This window comes from Phoenix dactylifera, chromosome 9 (genome assembly GCF_009389715.1).
Source record: "Phoenix dactylifera cultivar Barhee BC4 chromosome 9, palm_55x_up_171113_PBpolish2nd_filt_p, whole genome shotgun sequence".
Taxonomy (NCBI): Eukaryota; Viridiplantae; Streptophyta; class Magnoliopsida; order Arecales; family Arecaceae; genus Phoenix; species Phoenix dactylifera.
The window spans coordinates 14671260-14698385 of record NC_052400.1 but is presented as its reverse complement, the minus strand read 5'-3'; the positions used below and the strand labels follow the sequence as shown (position 1 = coordinate 14698385).

The following is a 27126-nucleotide window of genomic DNA, read 5'->3' as shown; positions in this document are numbered from 1 at the left end:
GTTACTATCAGACTACCATCTTGGTTGCAACTATACATGCTTTCAAGGCCTCACACTTGTATCACCAGAGCAAGAGCTCTTGAGGGGGCATTTAGCATCGAAGGGCAGATCCCGTTCCTCCGCCTCTCGGGAGGACTGGTTGCTTTGAGAGAAGTGCTAATGGAAGATGGAGTTCGAATCGTTTTGAGATCTGTGCGTTGGATGATGCTGCCCGGAGAGGATGGCTTCCCAATGTGAAGTCCCACCGAACGCACGGCCGCACGCGGTGGGACGCACCGTACGAAGTATCATCGCGCAGCGGGAACGTGGGACCCATATGTTGACTGGTCAACGGGCAGGAGATCTATCTCTGGATCTTGGGTTCTGACACGCCTAAGATTCGGCTTCATCTCCACGTCACCGTGAACAGCGGAGAAACCGTGCGGCTGCCTGCCATTGTGGGCGCCGCTCTCGTCTTGTCTCACAAATAATTTCACTCATCTATTGAAATATTTTTGTCTCGCTTCAATGTTTGCGCTGTCGCCTTGTAGCTTCCTTCCGCACAGATTTTTCGGGCATTTACGTATGGAAGCCGAATAAAGAAATCAGAAATGATAAAAATAATAATTAAGAGAAAAAATAAATTATTATTTTATCATATTATTCTTGAAAGAAGTCGGTTAGGTCAAAAAAAAAAAAAAAAATAGCATACTTACAATGATCAGTTCTTCTAAAACATCAATTCTCTTTTATCTTTTGTATTTAAATAACCGTAAAATAAATAGAAGTTCTTTTTTGTTACATCATATATCTATTGACAGGAAAATAAAAATGGTCACCATATACGCCCTAAATGAGTTGTATACTTGTATCCCGCATAGCAAGAGAATTTTATATATGAATTACACAAAACCATAAAGCTACTTATATATTATTTAATATTATAATCTCCATCATTTATGTCTTTACTATTTTTTAGATAAAATATTATTTTTGTTCTAAATCTTAATTTTTAATTTAATTTTTTTAATCAAAACTTTTATAGAATCAAAAGAATGACTCGTTTTTTATAATACTGTTATAACTGCTACTGTAATGTTTATTGCTTTAAAATTGCTATTATATTCAAAAATAGCTTTGGTAGTTTGCGGTTAAGAGCTAACGGAAAAAAATGGTTGAATACAAGGTTGGGACAGATTATGTGAGAGCTGATATGGCGACATGAGCTGGCTGCCACCTAGAAAACTTTAAAAATTTACATATTTTCTGGAGTTGTCCTTGCTATTAAAGGAAGTAAAAATTACTTAAGAGTGAAAAAAGAAAATCTATTTAATCTCTCATCCACCATGGAGGAGCTCTCTAGCAGGAGTCCTTCCTACTTTTGGATGCGCAGTCAACGACGGCCTTGTCAGTGCCGCCGAAGATGATTATGGTGGAGGAGGAGCAGGGACATGCAGCGATGGAATGGTAGAGTTGTCAGCGAGATGTCCTCCGGGGTTGCAAGACGGCCGGTCGCCGGCGGCAACGATGTTGGAGTTGGAGAAGATGTAAGTCAAGGTGTTGGAGTGAGGTGGAGAAAGGGGAGCAGCGGAGCGGCGGAGAGTTAGGAGAGAAGGAAGCGGAGGGAGGGGATGCAGTCGGCTACCGGCGACGGGCCGGGAGGAGTACCGGCGAGGACGTGAAGAGATGCCGGCAAGGAGGGAGGGAATGACGGGCAAAGGGGGAAGAGAGGATGAGAAAAAGGAGGAGGTTGGCGAGGGCGAACGTGGCAGCCGACGGCGGATCACGAAACTTGCATGCACTCATTTGCTATGTTGGCTGATCTCTTCGAGTTACAACGAGTCAGGTTTACGTTTTTTAACTTATTCTTCGTCTCTTTCTGGTTGTATATGGTTGATATCTTATTCAAGATCTAATTATATTATATTCATACTGGTTATGTTAGCATTCCAACCTTAGTTTGGAGTCCCAACTCAAACACGTGTTCACATTTCAAATATGCAAGAGTTCCGACTTGGGTAAGGGGGAAGATGTCAAGACGTATCCGAGCAAGAATATATGGAAATGTTCCACTGGGCGAGAAGCAAATCATCATTACCATCATTATATTTGATAAGCAACTCGGGTTTGGGTCTCAAAATGAGCTTGTTTAGCTATAACTAGCTCAAGCTTTGTACATGAACTTGGCATGAAAAATTGCCAGCTCAGAGAAAAATAGTAAATCGACTAGCTCACATGTGGCTTGCGTTGAGTTTAATTTTGGTGGGCTAGTTTACGAGCTTGGTTTTCAAATTATATGAAAAAAGAGCATGATCAATAGAACAAATTCCATCCTTAGTTCATGGAAGGACCGATGGTTGAGTGGTAATTGCTTTATGTTACGACAACGCTCGATCATCATTTGTTTAGTGATACGCTTATAGTTGGTAATGACGAGCTAGACTTTTCAATTCATTTGTTGTCTAAATACTTAGAGATACATGACTCGGAACACGAACTCGTCAATTCATAGTCGATTCACTTGTCATGATCCATATTATTTCATGGCGAGAGTAAAATAGTTGCTATGTTCACTTTCTTGCTCCAAAGGGATTTGGAAATAATATAACTCTTTTTATAAAAAAGCTCTAAATTTCAGTACTGTTGATGGTGTTCAACACTCGGGAACTTCCATTCTTATATTTTCTCATAGCAACGGGCAGAAGAAGTTCGGTCTTTGATACCTTTAGTTCTAGAAGCCAAACCGAGGACAGCATGGACAAGTATTAGCTATGCGTGATGGGTCTTGAGAGCCGGTTCCATCCTTGTTGAGAGCGACTTATCGGATGGATCTAGAGATGGATAGGACGGGTGGGTATAGACCCCCCTATTGTCGGGCACTAGGAAACTGACAAGAAAGAATACTTCATTTCTTGTGAAGCGTGAGGCGGACGGATTAAGGCCCTGTTTGGGGGAGCTTTTGGAGGGCCAGAAAGCACTTTCTGGTCCTCCAAAAGTACTTTTAGATGAAAAACTGTGTTTGGTAAATTTTTCAAAAAGCTGTTTCAGCTTTTGCGGGAAGCTGAAAACAGCTTTTGGGAGGAAGCTCCAATTTGGAGCTTTTGGGAGGAAGCTGTTTCAGCTTTTTCGGAAAGCTATATTTTTGACAAAAATGCCCATATTAAAATATAATAATTACATAGCTTGTCCCTTTATAAACCTAAAAATTTGCTGGAGCCAAGAACCCTAGCCGTCAGACTCCCTTCCGTAAGAAAAGGTATTTTTCTTTTCAATTTTTGTATGCATCTTTTGAACCACATTTTAGAAGAAAAAATTTTTAATCCTTCTCCGTACCTTCCAAAATCAATCTATTGTTTTTTTTTTAATCATCAACCTTGCGGCCCACGCTGAGGTCCTCCTCGAGTGTGGACCACGAAGAAGAGCCCCTGGACCGTGAGAAATATTAATATGTTATTTTAAATAATTTAATATTATGTTATATTATAAAAAAATAATTTATACTAATAATTATAATATTTTATACCTTTATTATTGTATTATACTATAAATATTATATTATATTACATTACATTATAATACATTAATATGTTATTTTAAATAATTTAATATTATGTTATATTATGAGAAATTAATTTATATTAATAATTATAATATTTTATACTTTTATTATTGTATTATACTATAAATATAATATATATTACATTATATCATAATACATTAATATGTTATGTTAAATAATTTAATATTATGTTATATTACCAAATATTAATTTACTCTAATAATTATATTACTATTATGCTATATTAACATAATATTAATTTATATTACAATAATATTATACTATATCGTATATTTATATATTAATTTATGTTATGTTTTATTATGTTCTGTTGTATAATACTATGCAATATCCTTTATGGTAATTTTGTCATACAAAAGTGCTTTCTCAGTTTGTTTACCAAACACAAAACAAAGTACCACAGCACTTTACTAATGTAGTTACCAAACAGTAAACAGCTTTTTATAACAGCTCTACTTCAGACAGCTCTACTTTCAACAGCTCTACTTCCAACAGCTCTACTGCCAACAGCTCCCCCAAACAGGGCCTAAGAGCCTACTTCCTAGCCAAGCACTTTGGTCAAATTTTGTAGCTTGTTTGGCTCGCAGCAAATATTTTTTTAAAAAAATATAATTTTTGAGAATAATTTTTTTAAAAAAATATTTTTGATATATTTAGTTAATAATAAAAAAATGATAGATTTTCAGAATGCTTATATTTGGTTGACTATCCATTTTTTAAGAAAGTTATGTGTTATTTTTATTATATTTTTAATAAAAATTAGGTATTTAATACCTCTTTAATGTTAAATAATTTTTTTAAAAAAAATAAAAATATGGTAATTTCCGGCTCACCAAAAATTAACTTTTGCATACTTTTTATAGAAAATTTTTTTATAAAATATGAAAATTATATTTTTATGAAAATATAATTTTTTTTATTTTTTATTTTTAAAATTGCAATCAAACAAGTAGTATCTCGTTATTTTTTAATTGACAACATTTTTTTTCCGAACCAAACGCGCCATAAATTGATTTGACACCAGCTCCAAAAGCACTTTGCGATGCTTTACTTTTTGTTTTTTTAAATATATTCATATTAAAATGATGGGAATCACCCATCTCAAAAAACTAAAAAAAAACTACAAATTTAAAAAAACTCCTCACCTATAGAGAGAGAGAGAGAGAGAGAGAGTGTGTGTGTGTGTGTTATAATTTTTAATGCCTCGCAGCATGTTCAGGGCAAAGGAAGCTAAAAGTCAGCATCTACGCTCTCATCCACACGTAATCCGGAGGAAAAGGGGGTTTATTCTTTGTTAAAGTAGGCTCAAAAAACTGTCACCTCTCAGATTAGTTAATAGCTCTATAATACTTTAAATCGAGTACATCATTATGGAGAAACGACCTCGTAGCCGTATGAAACCAAAACCTCAGATAACTCTTAAGAAAATTAAAACTGGGGCCTTGCAATAAGGGGGGCCATTGAGCTTTGCTTCCCTTGAGGGATGGCATCTTCGCAAATAATCCGCTTCCCAAGCACAACCGTTTAATTCACGGTACTCTGTTCTTGGCAGGATCCCCCACATCAGGATATGGACAGAGCTGAAGGCGTCAAATAATTATTCGTCGCACTCCTTTCTTGCTGTTCATAGCTAGATTCCGCGTGCATTAAAAGAATTAAATTTTCTTTTGAGTAACTTTGAATTTGGCCGTGGAGGCAATGATTCTTGCCATGCCCCATAAGCTCGACAAGTCATTGTCATCTAGAAATTGCTTCCACGCGTGAATCCGAGCAAACGCCAGTGTAATGCAAGATTTGCGAGAAGCTCTTGGACCAAGAATAAATAGATTGAAAGGCTAGCTAGTTTTCAGGACATACTTAATTAACTAGATTAATATTTATTTGGTTGAGTCATATATTGAAGAAATTAAGAATTTAGTCTCATTAGGCAGCCTATTGAGCCATCCATCCACCTGTTATTTATCCTCCTTTTCCTCAAATAAAGCAATTTTGGATGCTCTTCAAATGCTTGGTTAATTTTACAAAATACATTTAAACAATCCAACTTGTAGTAATTCGCGTTTCTAATTAGTCAGTCTAATATATCTTCAAAGAAGATTAGTATAGAGGGAGAAAATTATTGGCCGCACGTTGAGAGACGTTAATCTATATTTTTAGAAAAAGGCTAACTCGTATCATAATACAAGACTATATAGTCGCAAATTGAAGACAGAATGATTCTTTAAATACTTATAAGATTATTCAATTTATTGAATAGTTTAACGGATCTACTTGTGGATCATTATCTTTTATAAAAAAATTTAAAAAAAAAATCGAGGGAGAAGATAAGTATGACTGGAGTATCCTAAGATGGCTTTATTCTGCAAGCTAGAGAGAGAGCTTCTTCTAGCAATCCTAGTTCTTGTTTAGATTCTTTCAAGCAAAAACTTGCTCTAACCCGGAGTTACCCGTATGTGTCTTTTGTCTTAAGCTCCCTGGAGCTTTCCAAAGTGATGTTTTAAATGACAGACCATTTGCCACCAGCCTGACTACGTACGGGAAGAGCTTCACACGGGCCTGATCCTATCCACGTACACAGATGAACGCGGTGGATTGGAATGAAGAGACGGGGAGGTGGGAGTCCACCAGACATGTGAGTGTGATCAGAGAAGTCAGAGGAATCTATGCAAGCCGTTTCCGATGGCTTGCTCTAGATATGATGCAGAAAAGAGAGTAAAGAAAGACCCCTAAAGCGCACCACCCAACCCCAAGTCTTTCTATAAGAACACCCACTCCTCCTGCTCTTACCATTACGCCCTAAGTAGTAAGTAATACCAGCTGAACTAGTCCCTTCTCTGCAATCTGAATGTTCCCATGTTCTGGGTTTGAGCTTGGGAATGGTTCGGATGATGGTATTTTATTTTCATAGCTTCTGGCTTCGGGTTCTCCTTTGATATTTAAGTTTACAAGTTTGTTCTTCTTCTTCATGTTTTTTTTTTTTTTTTGGTTAGAAGTTGATTTTTGTCTGGGATTCTGGGATATAGGATTTGAGGTAGAGCTCCTTGAGATCCAAAGGAGGGTTTTCGAGGGGTGGATTTAGCTGCTGAGACATGGATTCCACTATCCTATCCCATGATTTTGTTTTGACGCCAATGGTGAGAGAGAGGGAGTTCTTCTGGGATTTGGAATAGGCTTGTGGTTTGCATGACCCAGGAGCTGCATTAACCCTTCTCGATCTTCGTTTGGATTGAAGGGAGCTCTACATCTAAACTCTCTGTTACTTACCATTCTCTTTCATCTCTTGTTGTTGGGTCTCGTTGTTTTCCTCTTATTTCCTCTTGTATGCCTACAGAGGACCAGATTCCATGGTAAATTTCCACCTTGGTGCAGGCCTCAGCATTTTATTCTGGTTGGACGGGGGCTGGAGCGATGTTTTGCTACCTTTGTTCCGATGTGTAATCATCTTTCTGTCGACTGTCGGTTTGCCTGTTAGATTTTCTTGGATTCTATGTTGGATTTGAACGTGCTGATGCTTTAATTTTTGTTTGATAATAAAACAAGTATTTCGTCTGCAGTTTTTACATCATTTTCCCAACTTTTTCAGCTGGTGTGGGTTGGCCGGGGTCGTTCCCGAACGAGTGTTTTATCTTATTTTGGTATTTCCATTATTTTGTTAGAAATTATTTGAAATATATATTTTTAAGCTTGATGTCGGCAGGCCTTACAAAGCTAAAGAAAACCTTTTTTTTTTTCCTTTTTCTTTCCTAGCTTTGTGTAGTATGTGGTGTGATGACTCACAGGGATTATTGTTTGTTCCTTCTGATCATAAGCTCCTTTTTTCATATAAAAAATTTAGCCGAATTGACTTTTACTACATATTATACTTTTTCTCCGCTCGTTCTTTCTTAGTGCAGAAATGAAGATGGAATCAAATGCGCATCTTGAAGAGGTAGCCAGGCAAAGGGGACTGAAACAAGGGATACGTAGGCCAAACCAATGGACGTTTTCTACTCTTTTTATTCTCACTTATTTGTTTTGTTATGCTGGAAAAACATTTAAGTCACGACTTGAGATTGAGATTGATCTCCTTTGATCTTTTTTATCCTTTTCTTAATACATGGAATTGGGTTTTTGTAAGGCAAGATTTGCTGGAATGCTTTACAGTACTTCAATCTGTTTAAATGGAACATGCTAAAGATATTCTAACCGCCTTGGTCCCTGGGCAACGTTGTATCCTTAGATATATGGATCAAATTTGATTCATTAGGGGACAAACGCCTACGAAAGGATACGAAAAGATTGCTTGAATTTATTCGTGGTTTATTTCTTATCGCTTGTAAATTATCAAGTAATGCTACGGATTCCCAGTTGGTACGAACAAAAAATCCCCAGCCCCACTCGCACGGCATCAGAAAATTGGTGTAACTCAAAAGAATTGTTGCCAAAGAGCAGTCCAGAGTTTAGTTTTCATCTTGTGTTAATGGACTTAAAGGAATTTAGGAGGGTCCAAAGACTGTGGTTCGACTTTATAAAAGCTAGGCAAGTTTGGCTAGATGGTAGTGATTCCTAGGGCTACAAATGGGTCATGGGTCAGGTTAACTTGCGATTCGACTTCGACTTGTTTTAGAGGACTTATGGGGCTAGTTGGACTCTTTATTTTTTAGGTCAAGTCTGAATTTCGATCTAATTTATTTAAAATTTGAATAATTTTGAATTTTTAACTTTACGGTCCGATCGGATTCAATCTAAAAAAAAAAAAACGCATCCCACGCCAATGGTCTCTACATTGGTTTCGGTGAGTAATGGGCCTGAACAATATAGGCCTCATAGGAACAATAGCAGAAGTGCTGGAACCCGAACTCATCTTCAGCTTCTCTAAGCAGAACTATGAAGGCTCAGTGACTCAAATACTCGGCAGGGATCACAAACCTCTGCATTTCCTCTCCAACACATACAGCGAGATATCCCTTGGGGACATCTCCGGAGAGTGCTGATGAAGTGTTGGAGAAGGAGAGGGTATTCTTCAGGAACTTGATGCTCTTGCTGTTGCTTTTTGGTGCAACTGCAAGCTTCTTTCACTTCTTTAGCATCTGCCGAAGACTATCTCTGTGATCTTGTTGGGCTTCTTGGAATCCATGGATCTTATTTGATAGCTTCCCAAATTCTTCAAGAAGACAAAAACTCTGTTCGCGTTGGCAGTGATGGGCTGAGATGGGATGGTGGGTGGTGCTTCAGAATTTAAAGAGAGCTCCAATCCTTCGTTTAGTAATTTTCTTTTGTTTATTTTTATATGGCTATTGGTCGTCTACCTGGTTTTCTGAGATCATTGTCTGGGGAATCAAACTGACCAACGGTTTCTTCTTTCAAAAGACTCATGAATAGGACTGCAACCTTTTTAGCAAGCTTGGGCCTCATTCACTGGTTTCTTGGAAAAATGCACTGCTTGGTCTTGTGTATTTTTTCACCAAGATTTGGACCTGCCGGGATCCGAATTGGACTCAAATTTTTAGATTAGATCCGAATTATACATGGACCTGAGTCGACCTGAGTCGACCCGAATGACCCGTTGGGCTAAAAATGATTGCGGTGGAGCCCGACCCAACCCGATCTTCTATTGGATTTGGTCTGGGTCTAAAATTAGAACCCAAATAAAAAATTGGATTGGGTTGGAGTCACTCATGGCCCGACCTGCCCCAACCCATTTGCCCCCTAGTGATTCTCAAAGTTTACTCCATAGATTATTCCATGAAAGGCCTCCAATATATCCCATAACCCTCCCCTGCGAGAAACATTGGGCACATAACAAGCTTGTGCTATCGTTTCTTCCGAGGCCTCTTATACTATTAGGAAAATGGTGCTAGGGCTCTTTGGAATACTAATCTTCCTCAGCAACTTTATTCTTGAGTTTTGGCTAGTTGTATGGGTTGAGCAAAATCGCCAAATGCTATTAGGGTTAGAGTCCCGAATCTTAATAGAAGTCATTTAGCAAAAGCCTATAGAGATTGTGATGAGTTTGGAATTTAATATTAAAATTCTTATGGTTGGGATTTGACGGTTGGGTATCCACTAAGCTGTAAAATTTATTTATATTCAAATTGTCTGCTAGTTTATTTACACCTATTTTTATTTGATATTATCTCTCCCCTCCCACTTTTATTTTTTTTGTAATTTCGTGTTGAGTACTCGATCCGATCGGCCTACCCCAATCTTAATAAATACTAATAGGGCGGATTTGGATACCCCACATATTTGCCATTTTTTGATAAGATGGATTTAAAATTTGTGGATAATTTTTGAATTTTAAATAAGTTTAGATACGAATAAAAAAAATTTTTATAGGTATCTTTTGAGTCTCTTTACCTCGATCGAGGCATAGAAATATTTGTAAGCTTGACCAGCCGGTATTACTTATGTTGATTGCTTGCAATAGCTTTAGAATGTTGGAAAGGAACAAAGTTCAAGAAATTTTCTGAACAAACAATCTTCCATGGCAGCTGTTGCTTCAAGAGGTCTTCAGTTATCTAAAGCTATTGGAGAAGCGTGCTCGAAAGTGAAAGAGCTTTTACAAACGCTTCCAAAAGACTAGATATCCTGGAGTGTTTAGTTTAAGTTTGGCTTTAAAATTTTTCTCCTTAGCATCTTAGGTGTGCAACAATGGCAAAAATCAACACCAATTAATGGCGGTTTATTCTTCAATGCTGAATTTTTTTATTTTTAGATCTTACTACTTCCCATTTTCTTCTTGTTAGTTGCTATGCTCTCAGATTTCACTCTGTAAATTAAGCACCTGACTATATCTTATATTATTTGTGCAACCTATACTGTTCTGTCCAATTCATTCACGCTTCTCTTATGGAACTTCTCTCCTAGGAAATCTGGAATTCTCATCTTTATTCTTATTATGGCGATTGAGTTCACCTAGGAACCCCACCCCTTGGAGTTGCGATTGAGTTCACTTGGGAACCCCACTCCTAAGTTTATGATGCAGTCGCTTTGCATGCTATCCGAGTCTAGCTCGAGGGTTTATTGTTTTGATGATTAATTGAAGGGGTTTTTGCATTAATACCCTCCTAAATATCAAATTTTGTATGAATATCCTTTCAAAAATAATATTTACATGTATACCCTCATAAAACACTTATTTTGCTATTTTACTCATTTTTTATTTTTATTTTTGTATATGTACCCATACTATCTAATGCTGTTAAAAAATTAACGATTTTAAATTAAAATGACTAAAATATTCTTAATGGATAGATGTATAAAAAGAAACATTTATAAGGTGATCATGATAGAAAATAAAAAAGTAATTTTAAAATTCTATTTTATTTTTAATTAAAATAAATATAATTTTTATTAATGGTGCTAGAAAAATCGTTATATTAGGAGCATTTGTGTAAAAGTAGTATTTTATAAGATTAAAAAAATAAATATAAATTTTAAAAATATATTCACTCAAATTTAAATTTTTACACGGTTATTCATGGAAAAAAAAAACTTTAATTGTATTTATGCACGTTACGCGCTCACCTTAGTACAACAATGCCCCTGGCACCTGGAATCCTCCCACGACACCTTCTGTGATGGGCGAATATGAACACGTGGCGACGATCCGTGCGCTTTCTCCAAGCCGGCCGTTGCCTTGAAATGCAAGTTTCCCTGATGCCCGACCCAAGAAGACCTGGGAAGACTAGTGGGAGAACTGCGCCCAAATCGGTCTGTCCCTCCTTTTATTTTTTTTATTTTTTCTTTGTTTTTTTGTTGGGGCGGGGGGGACCGGGACATGGGAGACGCTTACCAGCTTCCTTTCTTTCGATTTCGTTGCAAGAACAGCGACATCGGCTTCCAGCTTTATCGTATTTTTAGTGCTTGTTCTTCGATTTTCGTGTTCTTGAATTTGCGTATAAAATATATCGAAGTGGAAATATTTTTGTTTTCTTTTCTTTTTCCGACTTTTTTTTTTGCATTGCAATATCCAAGAATTCATCTTGTTGCGGCGTAAGAGGTGGTTTTACGGATGGAGAGGTAGGGTTGATTGAATCTGTACCATTAGTGGTTTCTATGGAATTTTGCACTCCCCACCGATTGTGCGCAAACTTCTTCTGATATCTCTAGCACTTTCCATCAAATTTAGATTGTCGCTGAAAAGAGGTCTGGAAAATTTTTCCAGTAAGTGGTTTTGACAACAAGAACCACTTACCGGATCTCTCCATGATGCGGAATGACCTTGCCTATCATCTGCTAGGATTTCTAGCCGACCACTGGATGCAAATTGTAGTGCTCTACTTCTTTCTATCCTCTTGTGTTTTCTTTCCATGGCCCCGCCACTTGAAGGACACGTTCCTTCGATGGTTGCAAGGCTAAATCTGGGCTCCGTGATGTGAAAGCCATTTTCTAAGTGCGCTTATTGGTCTTTTCACTCGATTTTGATTGAAAGATCGATATGCCAATTACTGGTAATGAAGCTCTCCTCCGTCTCTGTTTCTTGTAAGTCTGAAGAACTTACTTATCGTGTATAGATATTCTGGATGATGAGACCGTATTATGAAAGCAGTGGACTGCTGTGAACGGTTAATAATTTTTGGTGTAAAAGTGTGTGGTCCTATTAGTTTTATTAATATCATGGTGCTTTATTATGTGAAGAGGTGTTGTCTTTCATCAAATTAAACTTCATAAGAATATACATATTATTTCCATCTGATAGACAGTATATCCGACTTCTAATTTATTTGCAATATCTTTAACATTGATTATAATATTTATGTTTTCATACACGATTATTACTTCTCATTTCGAGATGCAAGTAGCTTTTTCGTATTTCTTGGTATTAGATACTGCTATCTGACTGTTATTGACGTTTAACTGAAGTGAGTGCTGTCTGGGATCAAGAAAGAGGATAGAGCGCGGAGGATTTTCTCTTCTCGTTGTGTGGAGAATTTTTGTAGTAATGAACGGCCTTTCAAATGTTTCTCACTTCTTCATTTTGATGCTGAAGACAACGAAAAGCAAATAACCTCGCTTTCAGTTGCCAAGGATGAAAAACATGCCGCAAAATCAGGTTAGTTGGTTTTGCTTCTAGTGAAATGTGAATATACCGATATTTCAAGTGCAGCTATAGAATATCCACGACAACATCATTGAATTGCATGCAGGTTCTAATTGCATATTATTTCGTAGTTGTATGATTTCATTTGAGCTAGAAACATCATGGATATATGTTCTGCCAAACTGATAAAGGACCTATATGCTTTTGTGGACGTATTAGAGGCTGTTTGGTTGCCTGCATTCTAGATACTATTATAATATTATTATATCATTGAATTATTATAATATTATACTATATCATATTATATTATATTGCATTATATAACAATATAATATTATGCTACATATAATATAATATTATATATAATACTATAATATTATGATACGATATAGTATATTTATCATATAATATAATTAATATTTAATATAATATCAATTCATATAGTTATAGAATTATTTGTTTTGCTAATTAATCAATATTTATGATAACTATATTATAATAATTATTATCATATTATTGTAATAAAAATTATCATATCATTTTCATACTATTTTATTCTATTATACTATTTTATAATTATATTTACATAATATCATTATGTTGCTACTTCGATATTATGATAATAATTATTTTGTTATATAATAATTATTATAATAAAAATTATGATGATATCATGATATTTTTTATTATTATAATCAGCATTATGCTTTTCATATAATTATTTGGGAGAAAGGGAGGTGATGGTAGCCTTTTAAGTTTGCAACTAAAACCTGCCACTTGGGATGTGGTTATTATTGGCTGCATCCTAGATGCAACAAAAGGGCCTTAGGGTGCAACTCAGTTGCCTGCATCTGGTTTAGTTGCAGGCAACAAAACACTTGCATTTGGCCATGTTGCCAATATTTGTAAAATTTCCATATATATGTCCCTATTTTTGTATAAGAATGTACATAAATAATTTTAGAGAGATTTATATAGCAATTGTTTTGATGTATCTTTGTTTGACCTATAAAATAGGACATATTTATTATAGTGGATTATGGACAAATTTAAAGCTTTTCAATGAAGGCACCTTGAAAGAATTAATTAACGTGATTTAAACCGTTACCTGCAAGGTTGTAGGGATGTTGCCAAGCTTTGTTGTAGCAGGCCAGAATGCATTCGCAGATTCTCGTGCCAACAAGATGAAAGAGAATGGTTGTTGTTAATTAGTGCTGCTGCCTTAATGAAAAGAAAATGCTTTTTATTCTTTATCAAATCTATCCCCTTCATTTTTTTTATAGAAAAAATCATCGTTTCTCATTGCCTTTCTATTGCTTGATAGCTTAGGAATGAGATGCCCTTGTTTAATTATGTGGCATATGGTGATTGGCTCGACTAATTTGCCAAATTTGGTGGTGATATGCCTGCTAGCATAGTGATGTGAAATATGTTTATCCATGCCTCGAGGCGTCATAAGAAGCACGATTCTTTTTGTTATTAGTACGCTATCGAGTAGCAATATTCGATGGATGTAACTGTAAGGAAGAAGTTTGATTATAGATGATTATTTAGCAGATAACACGTAACTTAGGTAAATTTAATAACTTTTACTGGAATGCCTTTAACTTGCAACAGAAGGCAGGTATAAAGCTTAGCAGAATTTTTCTAGCTCACTGTATGACCATAACCCATCAGCAAATTATATTACAAAGAAGTTTTTTTTTCTTTTTCATTATGAGACATTTTCTGGTAGCATTCTTTTTCTGATATGTTACCTGCAGTCAGAGTAACAGACACATCATATCTTTTCAGATAACAAAGGGGTAGAAATTTGGAATTAAGATCAATTGGGATTTATTGAAATCGAAGTTTTAAGCTTAATTTAAAGACTGCTTTTGGAAGTGTAAGGATTGGTTTCCAGGTCTTGTGAGGTTCCTTCTGAAACTTTGATCGGTCTTGAATCTTGATGTATGTGTGAAAATGAAATTTGAAAGAACAACATTAGTGAGAAGCTTACAGCTATCTAGCATTTGGCCAATTGTAGGTGATGTGATCTGAGTTTGAGAATGGACAAGCTTATGCTTACTTTCCTATGGCTGTTTTCTGCAGGGGTCAAAAGGAAGACCCCAAAACAGATCTCTTGCAGATGTGTCACGATGATAATGAATTAGATGGAGGAGGAAAGTAGAGGAGGGCAGAAGAGAGGAAGAGAGGTAAGAGATTGGGATTCCAAATAATTCCTCCTTTCCCAATATGTACCTGGTTGGCTGCTTCCCTCTTTAAGATGGCTAGTCCTTTGTTAAACAGAGGCGAAGGAAGGAAAATGAATTACATTAAAATCTCATACTGATGTCATAGGCATAATTTTGAAGAAAAAATTTAGAAAGAAATTAGATTTGATCTGGCCATCTTGTTAATAGGCCCCGACTTTTTCTACCTTTAAGAACTTTAAATACTCATTATATCACAGAATGGCTGATTTATTTTTTAGTAAATAAGAAAACAGTAATTAACTTGTGGGGGTCTTCATGGACATGAATAATCCAATTAAAAAGCCTGGCAAGGTCTCAAAATAAGATGCTTGTACTAAACCATGGACTTAAAATGTAGGCTCAATTCAGATCGAAAAGAAGGCTCAGTTCTGTGATTAGGCTAAACTGTCCCTCTGTTCCAGGAACTTTTCTCTGTGAAACCTGATGATCTTTCATATATGGCCTACTTTGTAGTTTCATGAAGAGAATCTTTGGTGCACATGGACATGATATTAGTTGTGTTGTGAAAAGGTGATCATGTTTTTTCTATGGCATCCGTGCTCATGTATACCTAATGCATTGATTCTTTTGATTCCAAAGTTGACATCTCTTTATCTTTTTTCCCCTTTCCTTTTCTCATCGACACTTGTCTTGCAACAATTCTTTTCTATTCCAAATATCATTTAGTCCGTTAACCAAATGCCATGTATTGAGCACTGACAGAATGGTGACTTAGTGGGAGACTTTGTGTAGGCATACTAATCTTGTTCTCTCTCTCTGTGTGTGTGTGTGTGTGCACGCGTGCGTGCGCTAACAATAGAATTCGTGGTTCTATTCAGAAAAGAAAATCACGATCTATTGAAGCTTGAAGGATGGATTAGTTTTACTATTAAAATATTGTCAAGCCTTTGGAAGTTGGTCAAAATGTATTCTACACAGCCTTTTGTAGCTCTGGAGGTAACTCTGATCTGTTGATTGAGGGTCTGCGACTATTCTGTTTGCACCTGTAGTTGTCTATTGGTAACTTGATACAACACTAAGGCTTTTGATGCTTAATGTATCTGATAGATATTATAATGCCATAAGTTGAAAATATGTCAAGATCAAGTAGATGACTCACTTAACCTATGAAGTTTTTTTTAACATGATGTTTGGATGCATTCTATATGCAGATAAAGATAAGAAGAAATGTAAATTGTCAGGGAAAACCAGAAATCTGAAAATTGATAAAGTAAATGAAGATAGCCTTCCATCGTCTTCAGATGCCTACAAAAAGCCCCTTGTGTGGATTGACTTGGAAATGACAGGTATCCTTCTACTTTAATTGCTGCATTAAATGTTGTGTACCATAAGTATCTAGAAGTTAATTAGACAGTCTTTTATGTTATCGGTTGATATTAGAATATGTCTTGTTATTATACAAATAGAGTTATTATAGTTTATATCATTAAGCATATTTCTTTTAACATAGATTAATAGTTTACATGAAGGTTCACAATCTCAGTACTGGACTTCGTACTAGTACCATCTTGGTATAGTGTTAGTATGACTGGTTCAGGGTCGGTTTGATGTACCACCCCATACGACATATCTGTTGGGTACCAGTATGGTATGCGTGGTATGTACTGGTATGGTGCATCATGGTTCGTACTGTGAATGCAATAGCTTATTCTTGTCTATGGATCATCAATTAATTAGATTAAATCAGACGTAAATTATATGTTGGAATTGCACTTTTGTCATCTTATGTAATGATAGCATCTATACGAGTTGGATGTACTTGAAACAAGTTTTTGTACTTCTCTTCTTCCAAAATGAATCTTTATTCCTTTTTGAGATATACCTTCTGATTTGGCCACTAGTTTTATTTGGTAATTTAGGTGAGTCGAACAAACCACACGGGAGTGGCGAGATTAAAAAACTTTTAAAGAACGCAAACTTGAGGTGCTAAAGCTAAAATACAAAACATTTTAATAATTGTAGGATAATGAAGTAGCCCCCATAAAACTGGCAGACGACACTAATGCATTGTAAGGAGAAATAGCGAAATTATAACAGATATTTTTAATGCAGTATAGACTCCATAGAATCTAACACTTTACTATAAAGAAAGTTGCAAGAGAACTAGGCAATTCCCATGTATTGAGAATTTCTAAAGTCTTAGGTGAAGCACTTAGTGACCTATATTGGTCTTGTTTAAGTGTGAAACAGAGGAAGAAGATGAAGAAGGGGAGAGGTTGAGAAAGAGGAAATATATAGGGGAAAGATATTGAGGAAAGAGAAACATGCAATAAAAAGGTCAAGGTAAAAAGAAGAAAAATGACAGAAAATACAAACTAAAAGGGATAGAAACAGGAGTAAAAAAGAATAAACAAAACAAAAGGCCAATTTTGTCTCGGTTGGGATGGACAAGTTTGTAAACCAAGGGAGGTTGATATATCATATGAAGAAGAAGAATAAGATGTGCAGAAGTGCAGCGATGTTTCTAAGTCAATTAAAAGATATTCCTATTTTCTATTAGTTTTTGAAGGTATTACTGTCTGAAGGTATTACATTAAGTGTAATTTGCTATCTGGTAATTTATTGGAAAGTGTTTATCTTGTCTTTAGTAGACTTTTGGAGATTTTTGTTGCATCTACGAGTAACTTCATTTCTAATTAATCTATCTACTGTCTTTTCACTGTCTTTTTTTTGCACCTCTAGGTTTGAATATTGAAGTTGATCAGATATTGGAGATTGCTTGTGTTATAACGGATGGTAAACTAACCAAACAAGTGGAGGTGACTTATTTATTTGCTATACATGTTTATGAGCTTAACTAATCTTTTTCTATTCTTCTTTTTTCACCATATCAATGAGGTGCTTGCAATTTCACCACGTTTTAGTTTTTCTTTTCTTGAAATGTCACCCGTAGTGTTTTTTTTCCTTTTTTATGGGGTGGGTGGGTGGGCGGAGTGGGCATAGAGATATAATATTTAACAAGTGCAAACTCTTTTTACCCAAAAAACAAGTGCAAAATCTAAATTTGAGTTGATAGAACTTCTCATTTTATCTCTAACACAATACATGTATAGAAAGTTTTTGTAAATGTTATTTATAGAAATTATTCTCTTTAGCATTGGCAACAATATATAAACCTCGGAATATAATTATCTAGCCCCCCCCCCCCCCCCCCCCCCCCCCCCCCCCCCCCCCCCCCAACATTTTGTCTATAGAAATATGAAAGTAAATGAAATGTGAAAACAACCATTAAGATGTGATATTGAGCTTTGAGGAAAACAAACAATTTGGATTTCACAACAGTTGAGTACATTAGGGTCCATGGGAATGCAATTAGGGGTCAAAGACTTCTCGGTAGAAGTCCTTGATTGATAATATTATTGCAACCCTTTCCATTATTTTCATGGTTTTTTTCATTATATCCAAGGTTATTTTGTTGGATGTTGTGTAACAACTCTTAATTGTGCCTGGGAAGGTTTTCTTTTTAACCATTGTGCTTCAACTCTCAATGGTTAATTTTGTTGATTTTTGTTCTTACATCTTGTTTATTGTAATAAATGTTAGTATTTACATATAATCATTTTTGAAGCATTTACTATCACTTGATCAGAGGTGGTGCCTGTTGACTTGTTTGGTGGCTCGCTAGTTATAAATCTTTATTAGTTCTGAGTTCTCTATGAGTTTAGACATGATTTTAACTACTTCCGCTAACCAGGGTCCAGATTTGGTTATTAGCCAGACGAAGGAGTGCTTGGATAACATGGGCCAATGGTGTCGAGACCATCATGCAGCTAGTGGTATGTTAGTGATATGATAGTGATATGCTTCATTTTAGGAAAAAGAGATTCTATCTTCAATATTTTTCTTCTGTGGAACTGGTTCTAACTTGAGTGCAATTTAGGTTTGACTGAGAGAGTGCTACGGAGTACTATTACTGAAAAAGATGCAGAAAAACAGGTATTTTGACTCTCTGCAAAGGCTTATTTTCTGCCTTTGGCCCTACTATTCTGGAGGAGAATAGGTGCGTAAAGACATAATTTGTGTGTTTTATTGCTGTTGAAATCTAATCATAACTTATATGCCTAACTGCCTCTATTGTAGAACAAGGTCCCAGGTTGTAATATTGTAGTTTTGATCCTGCTTGTTCTAACACATATAACGTGCACATGCACACACCATACACTGTATGTATGTACATATGTGTTTGTGTGTGTATGTATGTATATATGTATGCATGAAATGTTCATCTTCTTAGGTACAACTTCAAATCAAATGAGGATTGGAGCATCAAACTATACAAGCTAAGTTTGTTTGAATAGAATCAAATAGTATGAAAAATTAAAGATGCTTGCAACAGAAATATTGACTTATATAGGAACTTGATGCGCATGTGGTATTTTTCCAGAAACTTTTGATCACTAATGTGCATTTTCAATTTTAATTGGACTTTTTTTGGCTCAATGGAACAGTGTTACCCTCACTAGGATTATTTTGTTTTATGATTTTGACAAAAAATAGATTAAAAATGTAATAATTTTGCATCTTGTGAGAGCATTCCTTGTTGGTCTGAATATCCAAATAACAGAAAAATTGAAATTTTATATTAGTTTTATCAGCGAAGTACTGTAAATAGATTGCAGGCCTTTGTAGATAAATTATAATCACCATGGTTTCCTAAAATTTTAAAAACACCAAAAGAAGAGTAATGCTTACTCCAAATACTTGTTCTTTGATGGGGTGTCTCTTGGGATGTGTTCACCAAGTAGGACTCTATAGCCCAGCTAAACTATTCCACTTTGAGCCCTTCATCCCTTGGGGGACTAAGTCAGATTTTGACGGGTGTTTGTTCCAATTAGAACTCAAAACTGGGATACCATGCGTATGCCTAAGGACTGATGAATGATGTATGCATCACTCGCACTCTCTCTCATTCAATTCTTGCCAGTACTGTCACCATCCATTGCCTGGCTTGGTTTAGGGGGGTAACTTCTATGCCACTATCTTTAAAAAAATATCGAAAAGATTAACCAACTAATATGTAAGATACCACCATGGACTACTAGAATGTTGTCTTGTCCACAAGGTATGTTTTTCAGGATGGAACACTAACAATTGGGCTGATTGAAACAACTCGTGGTGTAGGTGCACCATAAAAAAAAAGGAATCTGCACTTCTAGAAGGAACTATAACATCTAAGACAATAACTACACATGCATTCAAAAACTGGCCAATTTGTTTAACCAAAGTCCGGATGTATGATTAAATATATGTACTAGCTGATGGTGTTATGATAAATGACGGTGAACTGCATTTCAATCCAGCAGAATATTGGTTTCAAACAGAGAAGATAATCTCAAATTTTGCTGGAACATTTTATTGCTAGTGCAACTTTTATCTTTTTGATTTATCTGGGAGCGGTATTGTTTATTAGCAATCTTTCCGCATGGTGAAGGGAAATATTTAGCAAGTCATTTTAGTATCAGATTTTATCTTTTTAGATCAATATAATTAAATATATCACTCAGTGTCGATATAATCAATGCCAATGGATTTATTCTGTTCTCATCTTGAAAAAAAATGAGACGAACACTAGTTGAGATTTTTTTCTTTTTGGAGGAGGGGAGCGGACACAAGGTTACCAAAATTTTCTAAGGCTTCAACTTTCTTAGTGAGAACTCAGAAAGGGGCTAATGGGCTCCCAGCTAAACCTCATAGGAAGGATCCATTTCATTTTTTTTTCCTCTTTAGTTGGATGCATTTTTTTTCTAAGTGCTAGTTATCCTTTTCTGTAATGTCTAAATATCCCATGACAAGCATGCAATCCCATAAGTGCGGTTGTTTTATCACAGCTAAACTGGAGCATAGTAAATTGACAATAACGTGCAATTTATGTTAAAATTTTCCTCATCTTGAAACCTATAAACTGGCAAATCTGCTAACTGGTATACTTCCCGATATGAAACAAATTTGGTAATGTTAATGTATTTTGAAAAAAACTACTTGTTTTACCAAAGTATCATTTTCATAACGAGATCTTGTCAACAGGAAACAGATGAATAGACAAAGAAAAAAATCATTCTGATATCAGCTTATAAGAGCAAAGGTAACATCTAAAACTGCGGAAACTGCAATGTGAAACTATAGGAGCAAATTTTGAAATGAAGTTTAAGGCAATTTGTAAGGTTCTTAGCAAAGTTGGCCATTTTAATATTGGATGGGTTAATCGTCTAGTCACATTTTTACTAAGATACTAATTGGAAACATGAGAAATAGTGAGAGAATGTAGGTACCATCACCAATAACAGGAAGAGGGCTCCAACAAAGTTATTAGATAGCTAGAATTATGCGTATTGAAAATAAAAGCAACTTCGAATTGATACATTTGACAAATTCCAAGGCATGTTATAAGGAGCACTGATAAGCTTCCTATTCCTTTTCCCTTTTTCTTTTTGTTTCAGAACTTCTAATCCTTTTACACTTGCACAATTGAACTCGTTGAGGAGGACATCAGAGTTTGTTATTCATACGCAATAAGTTTTGATTAAAAAGATGCTAGTGACTTTTTAGTGTTGACTCACTGTTGCTATTTATGATTCAATCATTTTTGGTGTTTTATATTTCTGAAATTTTGTTCCTTTTGTTCTTGGTATTATCATTCATGATATTTGTAAAATTGTTGGGGGCCATATTTGTTTTCCTGAATGTTTCTTTAAATTATTTGTTCTGTCAATACTTAAGACGTTACATGTTTGCAAGTATCCCATGTATATAATATTATGGTTAATGCAAGTGGGAATGCTGCAAGACATGATTTTTTTTCTTTATTCAATTGTATACCTTCTTGTTTGTAACTAAACTGCAATTATCAAATGAAACAAACTCTGACATGTTTCAGGTTATAGACTTTGTGAAGAAACATGTACGTTCGGGTACACCACTTTTAGCTGGAAATTCTGTATATGTGGACTTTTTATTCTTAAAGGTCAGTAAATTGTTATATGTTTGAAGACAAAAACTTTAATGTCTACTGTACAAGATTGTAAAGGTAGATGAAGACTTTCCTGTCATATTCAGAGCAGATGGAACTGACTGGTCAGTGTGCTTTGAGGTGTTGGGTGATCACCGCTGGCTTTTGAGACTCCAGGGAATTATGGGTCTACAGTTAGGCTGGGGCTGGCAACATTCTATGGATTAGAATGTTTGCAGTGAATAGGATCATGGAAGTCAGCATAACAAATATGATCAATCTGAGGTGGATATGTTATGACACCTGGATTAGGAGTTTACACGAGCTGAGCATGAGTGAGCGAGGCCATGCTTATTAGCCAACCTCAAGCTCAGGTTAATGGCACAATTAACTGTTAGTGAAGCTCAAGCTGTTGATAGATAGCTAGTTTAAAGGGTCAGTGAGAGCCTCAAGTCCCTTGAGGCTTTCATATATATTCCATGAGCACAAATTTAGAGACATTTTTTTTAAATCCAATAGTAGAAATACTATATTATATCTCTCTCTCACTCTCTCTCTCTCTCTCTCTCTATATATATATATATATATATATATATTATTTTCTGGATTAATTGAGCCAAACACAAAGAGTTGATCAAATCTATTGTTTTATTTGTTTATATTTCGAGATCATATTGCAGGTTCAAGCTCAGCTTGTTTACTAATCAAATGGGCACTATTGAGCCGAGCATGAGCTGCTCATAAATGACTTGCTTGTATGACAGCCCCCTGACCAGGGAGGATATGGTAAAGAATTGAGTATTAACTTGCCCGTTTGATGGCTTTCTTATAGATTCCCTGATATAAACCATCTTGGATTGCTGATTTATTTCTACTAATATCTGAAAAAGTCTAAACAATGAACAAGTTTTACGAGTGACAAGGTGCATATTGTACTAATTCAGTGAGTTCCAAAACTGGGACTACTCCATGCTTTCTAGTGACAAATTTATTTAATTCCCTTAGAAGTTCATCTGGGTTCTTTTTCTTTCATCTCAATATAAGAAAGCCTAATCAGCTTTTGGCTCTTGTGACATATGGGAAAATTTCCTTGGACTGTTGCTGCTCCTCCTGTTTTGCACCTTCTCTGGGATCACAGTGCATTATCACCATTTTTCCTTATTTAAATATTTGTTTTTATTCCTTAATTAGATATTCATGGTCTCTCTTGTATTGCCACCCCGTCATCTACTTGTTATTTTTCTTACTTTTGCTGGACTTTTCCTGAACAGAAATATATGCCAAATCTGGCAGCTATCTTCCCACATGTACTTGTTGATGTTAGCAGCATCATGGCTTTATGCATCCGTTGGTTTCCTAAAGGTAATGCATTCCTTATAATTATATTATGTTTATCCATGCTGAGCTCGTAGGTGTCCTTTAATTATGAGTTCGCCATAGAAAAAAATAGAAAAAAGAAAGGAAAAGGAAAGGAAAAAAAAAACCACCACCACTACTGAAGCCAGAGATTCATGTTAATCTGAATAATCAGAATTAGATGATGGTTCATCTTCTCTTCCATGTTTTGTGGTAAGGGCCTCCGTTATTTTTTCGTTCTAAGCACATTATATGATTAGGTAGGATAACTCAAGCTTAAAGGTCCACAGTGTTAAAATGTCAACCATGCCCATTTTAAACCAAGCATTATGAAGATATCAGGACTTTTCAACTGTAGCTGATGCATGTCAAAATGGTAATCCAGAAATCTGTTCTATGTTGGATGTGTATTCAGATCTAAAAGCACTAGCACAACAAATGAACATAAGAAATAAAATATTAAAAATACAGAGTCCATGGAGCTCTTTATCTTATGCTGCCATGGTGAAATGGTGACTGCATCCCACAGCTGGTAGCATTTGTATAGCAAAGAAGACAACTGTTATCCTTGCTAGTATATGTGAATCATATATAATGGGTATTCCTTTCCAGTAATGTAAAGTAGATTTTTGAAGTTGAGATGTTCACAAGTTTGATCTAATTTTTGTATATTAAACAAGATATGGCATGCTCCATGCATTCTGCTGTTCTTCTTTTGTGTAAGGCTGAGGATCAAGTTATGAAAACACAAATGGCCATGCAATTATTGATTACCTAAAAGAAATGCTTGGTATACATTTCGTGAAAGAAATGATTTAAAATAACAAATAACATTAAAAATTTATGGAGAATTGTCTGAACTAATGAATGATGGAGAAGAATTCATAGATAAGTTGGTTTTAGTGGGTAAGTAATTCTATCTAACTGTCCAATATATTAAAGTCCAATGAGTTTAGCGTCAGGGTGAAGAATTTTTTCTAGTGTCAGGGCTTATGGATTTTTCATTAGAGTATAATTACCTAGGACTTTGTTGCAATAAACATGTTGATTGATATTAATAGAAAGTGGAATGGAGCAAAACTATTAGATAAGTTTAGATGACTATGAGAAAGGAACAAAAAAAAATTGGAATATAATTAGGTAGGTTTTTTTTTTATTTTTTTATTTTATAACAAGAGCATAAGCTTGTAAGTTCTTCAATAGTGCAATTGCTTGGATGCCTCAAAAATGTTAACAAAAAACTAGGCATCGAATGAAGGGCTAGTGATATCTAATTTTATATCTAACTGGGAAGGTTTCCTGTGATTAGAGGAACTGCAAAACTATCCAGACTACAACAGATAAAAGATTCCTAGATAGAACTAGATGCTCGGATTGTCCTTAATAATGATTCAACTTGCTGATTTTGCGCTGTTGGATTGCTTTTGAGTGGGTATATTACAGGTACTCTAGTGATTTATGATTAGTTTTCTAATTAGTAATAATATAATATTTGCAATGTGTCTTGGTTTAAGTCATCATATGCAACCAATTTGTTAAACTGGGGACTACTGGTTGAGTAGCCATTTATCTGGTTGCTTGAGTATTTTTTCAGAAATGTTGACACGCCATCTCTTTTGTGACAGGCCAAGATGCAACTATTAGATAAGCAAAATTGAAACAGCAATATCGCCTACATTTAGTAGCAAATTTGGATCGAATAAATTCATGCATGCAAGTAAGCTTGCTATTAAATCAGCCATGAATAGTTTTCTATGGTATGCGTGCAAGTCTTAGTGACAGTCTAATGTGATTTTGCCATGATAGATGGCCAAACCTTGTACTCCAACTTGGTTTATGGATAATATATAATTGTTCTATGGACTATTGATTGTTTAAAATATGCGCGCGCGCACACATATAAATATATTCAAGACTGTTGAACATGATCTATACTACAAAAAAATCTTAAAAGCCAAAATTTGTGTGTTTTGGTGATCTCTAACGTAATTATCAAATAGGTGTCAAAATGAATGGTTTTAATAGCATGATACTATACTTACTATGAACTAACCATCAAAACTTAGTGAATTTAAGTTGTTTTAATTTTTGTGCCCTAACCTGTATTTTATTAGTACAATTATACCATTCATTTTTGTATTCATGTATGAGTTAGATATAACCAAAATATGTAAATTTTGGTTTCGAGGTATTTTTTGTGGTATAAATTATGTTCAATGGTTTGGATTTTCAATTTGAATAGCCTATCATTGATTTCAAGATCATTTTAACAAGGAGTTAAAGCTTGTAGGCCATCTCTCTCTCTCTCTCTCTCTCTCTCTGAACTTGCCCCTGAAATTATGGCCTCAAAGTGTTGAATGGAATTTGCTTCTATACCAATGTATCAAAAAATATCTTTTCATTAATGAAAAGTGATGGTTGTTTGCTTCATATCACATTAGCGGCAACATTGATATACACTTTTCTTATCCTCGTCTCTTAACAGAAAAGCAAAGGGCACCTACAAAGAAAAAGAAGCATAGAGCTATGGATGACATCAAAGAAAGCATAAGGGAACTCAAATACTACAGAGCAAGCATTTTTAAAAGCACCAAATAAGTCCAAACGGTAATTAACATGAGATGCTGTACTGTGATACCTGATTGTGAAGGTTCTATTTAAGTCAACATTGGAGGGGAAGTTTTTGCTTGAAATAAGTCTCGTTGGAAGGCATTGGTTCTGTTAGGCGAATGATTCAACTTACCATGGAATTCCTACTGATCAGTTGCTGACTGGGTGGTGTGTTGCGGGATCCCTCTCCATTGTTCTTTTGTTGGTGCTCATAGTAATGGAGCTAAAGGATTTGTTTTCATCTGTAAATTATCTTTGTAGGACAACAATTTTTTGCGTGATATCCTTCCAAGTGCATGGCATTGTATTTTATAATATTTTATATCTTTATTATTGTATGAGAAATTAATTAATACTAATAATTATAATATTTTATATCTTTATTTTTGTATTATACTATAAATATAATATATATTACATTATATCATAATACATTAATATGTTATGTTAAATAATTTAATATTATGTTATATAATAGAAAATTAATTTACTCTAATAATTATATTACCATTATGCTATGCTATGCAATATCATATTACTATATTATAATAATAATATTTTATATTATAGTAATATTATACTATATCGTATATTATGTATTAATATATGTTATGTTTTATCATGCTCTATTGTATAATACTATGCAATGTCCTTTATGGTAATTTTGTCATATAAAAGTACTTTCTTAGTTTGTTTACCAAACATATGTTAAAGTGCCACAGCACTTTAAAAATATAGTTACTAAACAACAAACAGCTTTTTATAACAGCTCTACTTCAGACAGCTCTACTTCCAACAGCTCTACTGCCAACAGCTCCCCCAAACAGGGCCGCTGTACTGTGATACCTGATTGTGAAGGTTCTATTTAAGTCAACATTGGAGGGGAAGTTTTTGCTTGAAATAAGTCTCGTTGGACGGCATTGGTTCTGTTAGGCGAATGATTCAACTTACCATGGAATTCCTACTGATCAGTTGCTGACTGGGTGGTGTGTTGCGGGATCCCTCTCCATTGTTCTTTTGTTGGTGCTCATAGTAATGGAGCTAAAGGATTTGTTTTCATCTGTAAATTATCTTTGTAGGACAATAATTTTTTGCGTGCTATCCTTCCAAGTGCATGGCATTGTATTTTGTGTGGTTTTAGATGGATATAAGCTTGTTGTGGGCTCCCAGGACGAGTTAGCTTGTCAAGTCAACTGGCCTTCGAGCAAGAGCCGGTTCAATAACTCGGATGGGGATCATGAGCCTGCAAGCTTCTTGCAAGCTAGTTTGGTTGGCTGCTATCTTGTTTGTATTGTCTTAGCTAATGCAGTCGGTAATATAGATTGTCCGAAATTCTAGAGGTGGATTGATTTCTGGATGATTTGCCACCATTAGT

General features: G+C 35.3%; 1 protein-coding gene and 2 long non-coding RNA genes across 3 annotated transcripts; all 3 read left to right on the top strand.

Moving 5' to 3' along the window:
* Nucleotides 1-1241: 1241 nt before the first annotated feature.
* On the top strand, nucleotides 1242-2215 carry LOC103719008. The gene is made up of 2 exons (XR_605926.4): nucleotides 1242-1825; nucleotides 1925-2215. It is a non-coding gene; the product is annotated as an uncharacterized LOC103719008 (long non-coding RNA).
* Nucleotides 2216-5979: 3764 nt separating this feature from the next.
* Nucleotides 5980-7745, top strand: LOC120111914. Its single transcript, XR_005513336.1, has 2 exons — nucleotides 5980-6362; nucleotides 7453-7745. It is a non-coding gene; the product is annotated as an uncharacterized LOC120111914 (long non-coding RNA).
* A 4252-nt stretch (nucleotides 7746-11997) lies between these two features.
* LOC103719005 (oligoribonuclease) lies at nucleotides 11998-26000 on the top strand. The gene is made up of 9 exons (XM_039130576.1): nucleotides 11998-12025; nucleotides 12411-12596; nucleotides 15991-16125; nucleotides 17522-17598; nucleotides 18534-18615; nucleotides 18720-18775; nucleotides 21714-21800; nucleotides 23057-23147; nucleotides 25627-26000. The coding sequence occupies exons 1-9, from the start codon at nucleotides 11998-12000 to the stop codon at nucleotides 25737-25739; spliced, it is 855 nt and encodes a 284-aa protein (XP_038986504.1). The 3' UTR covers nucleotides 25740-26000.
* The last annotated feature ends 1126 nt before the right edge of the window (nucleotides 26001-27126 follow it).

Excerpts from the sequence above, each read along its gene's own strand:
- LOC103719005 (XM_039130576.1), top strand. The coding sequence starts at position 11,998 with ATGAAGCTCTCCTCCGTCTCTGTTTCTT. Across the intron at positions 21,801-23,056 it reads TGGACTTTTTATTCTTAAAG|AAATATATGCCAAATCTGGC; the intron begins GTCAGTAAATTG and ends TTTCCTGAACAG. Across the intron at positions 23,148-25,626 it reads CATCCGTTGGTTTCCTAAAG|AAAAGCAAAGGGCACCTACA; the intron begins GTAATGCATTCC and ends GTCTCTTAACAG.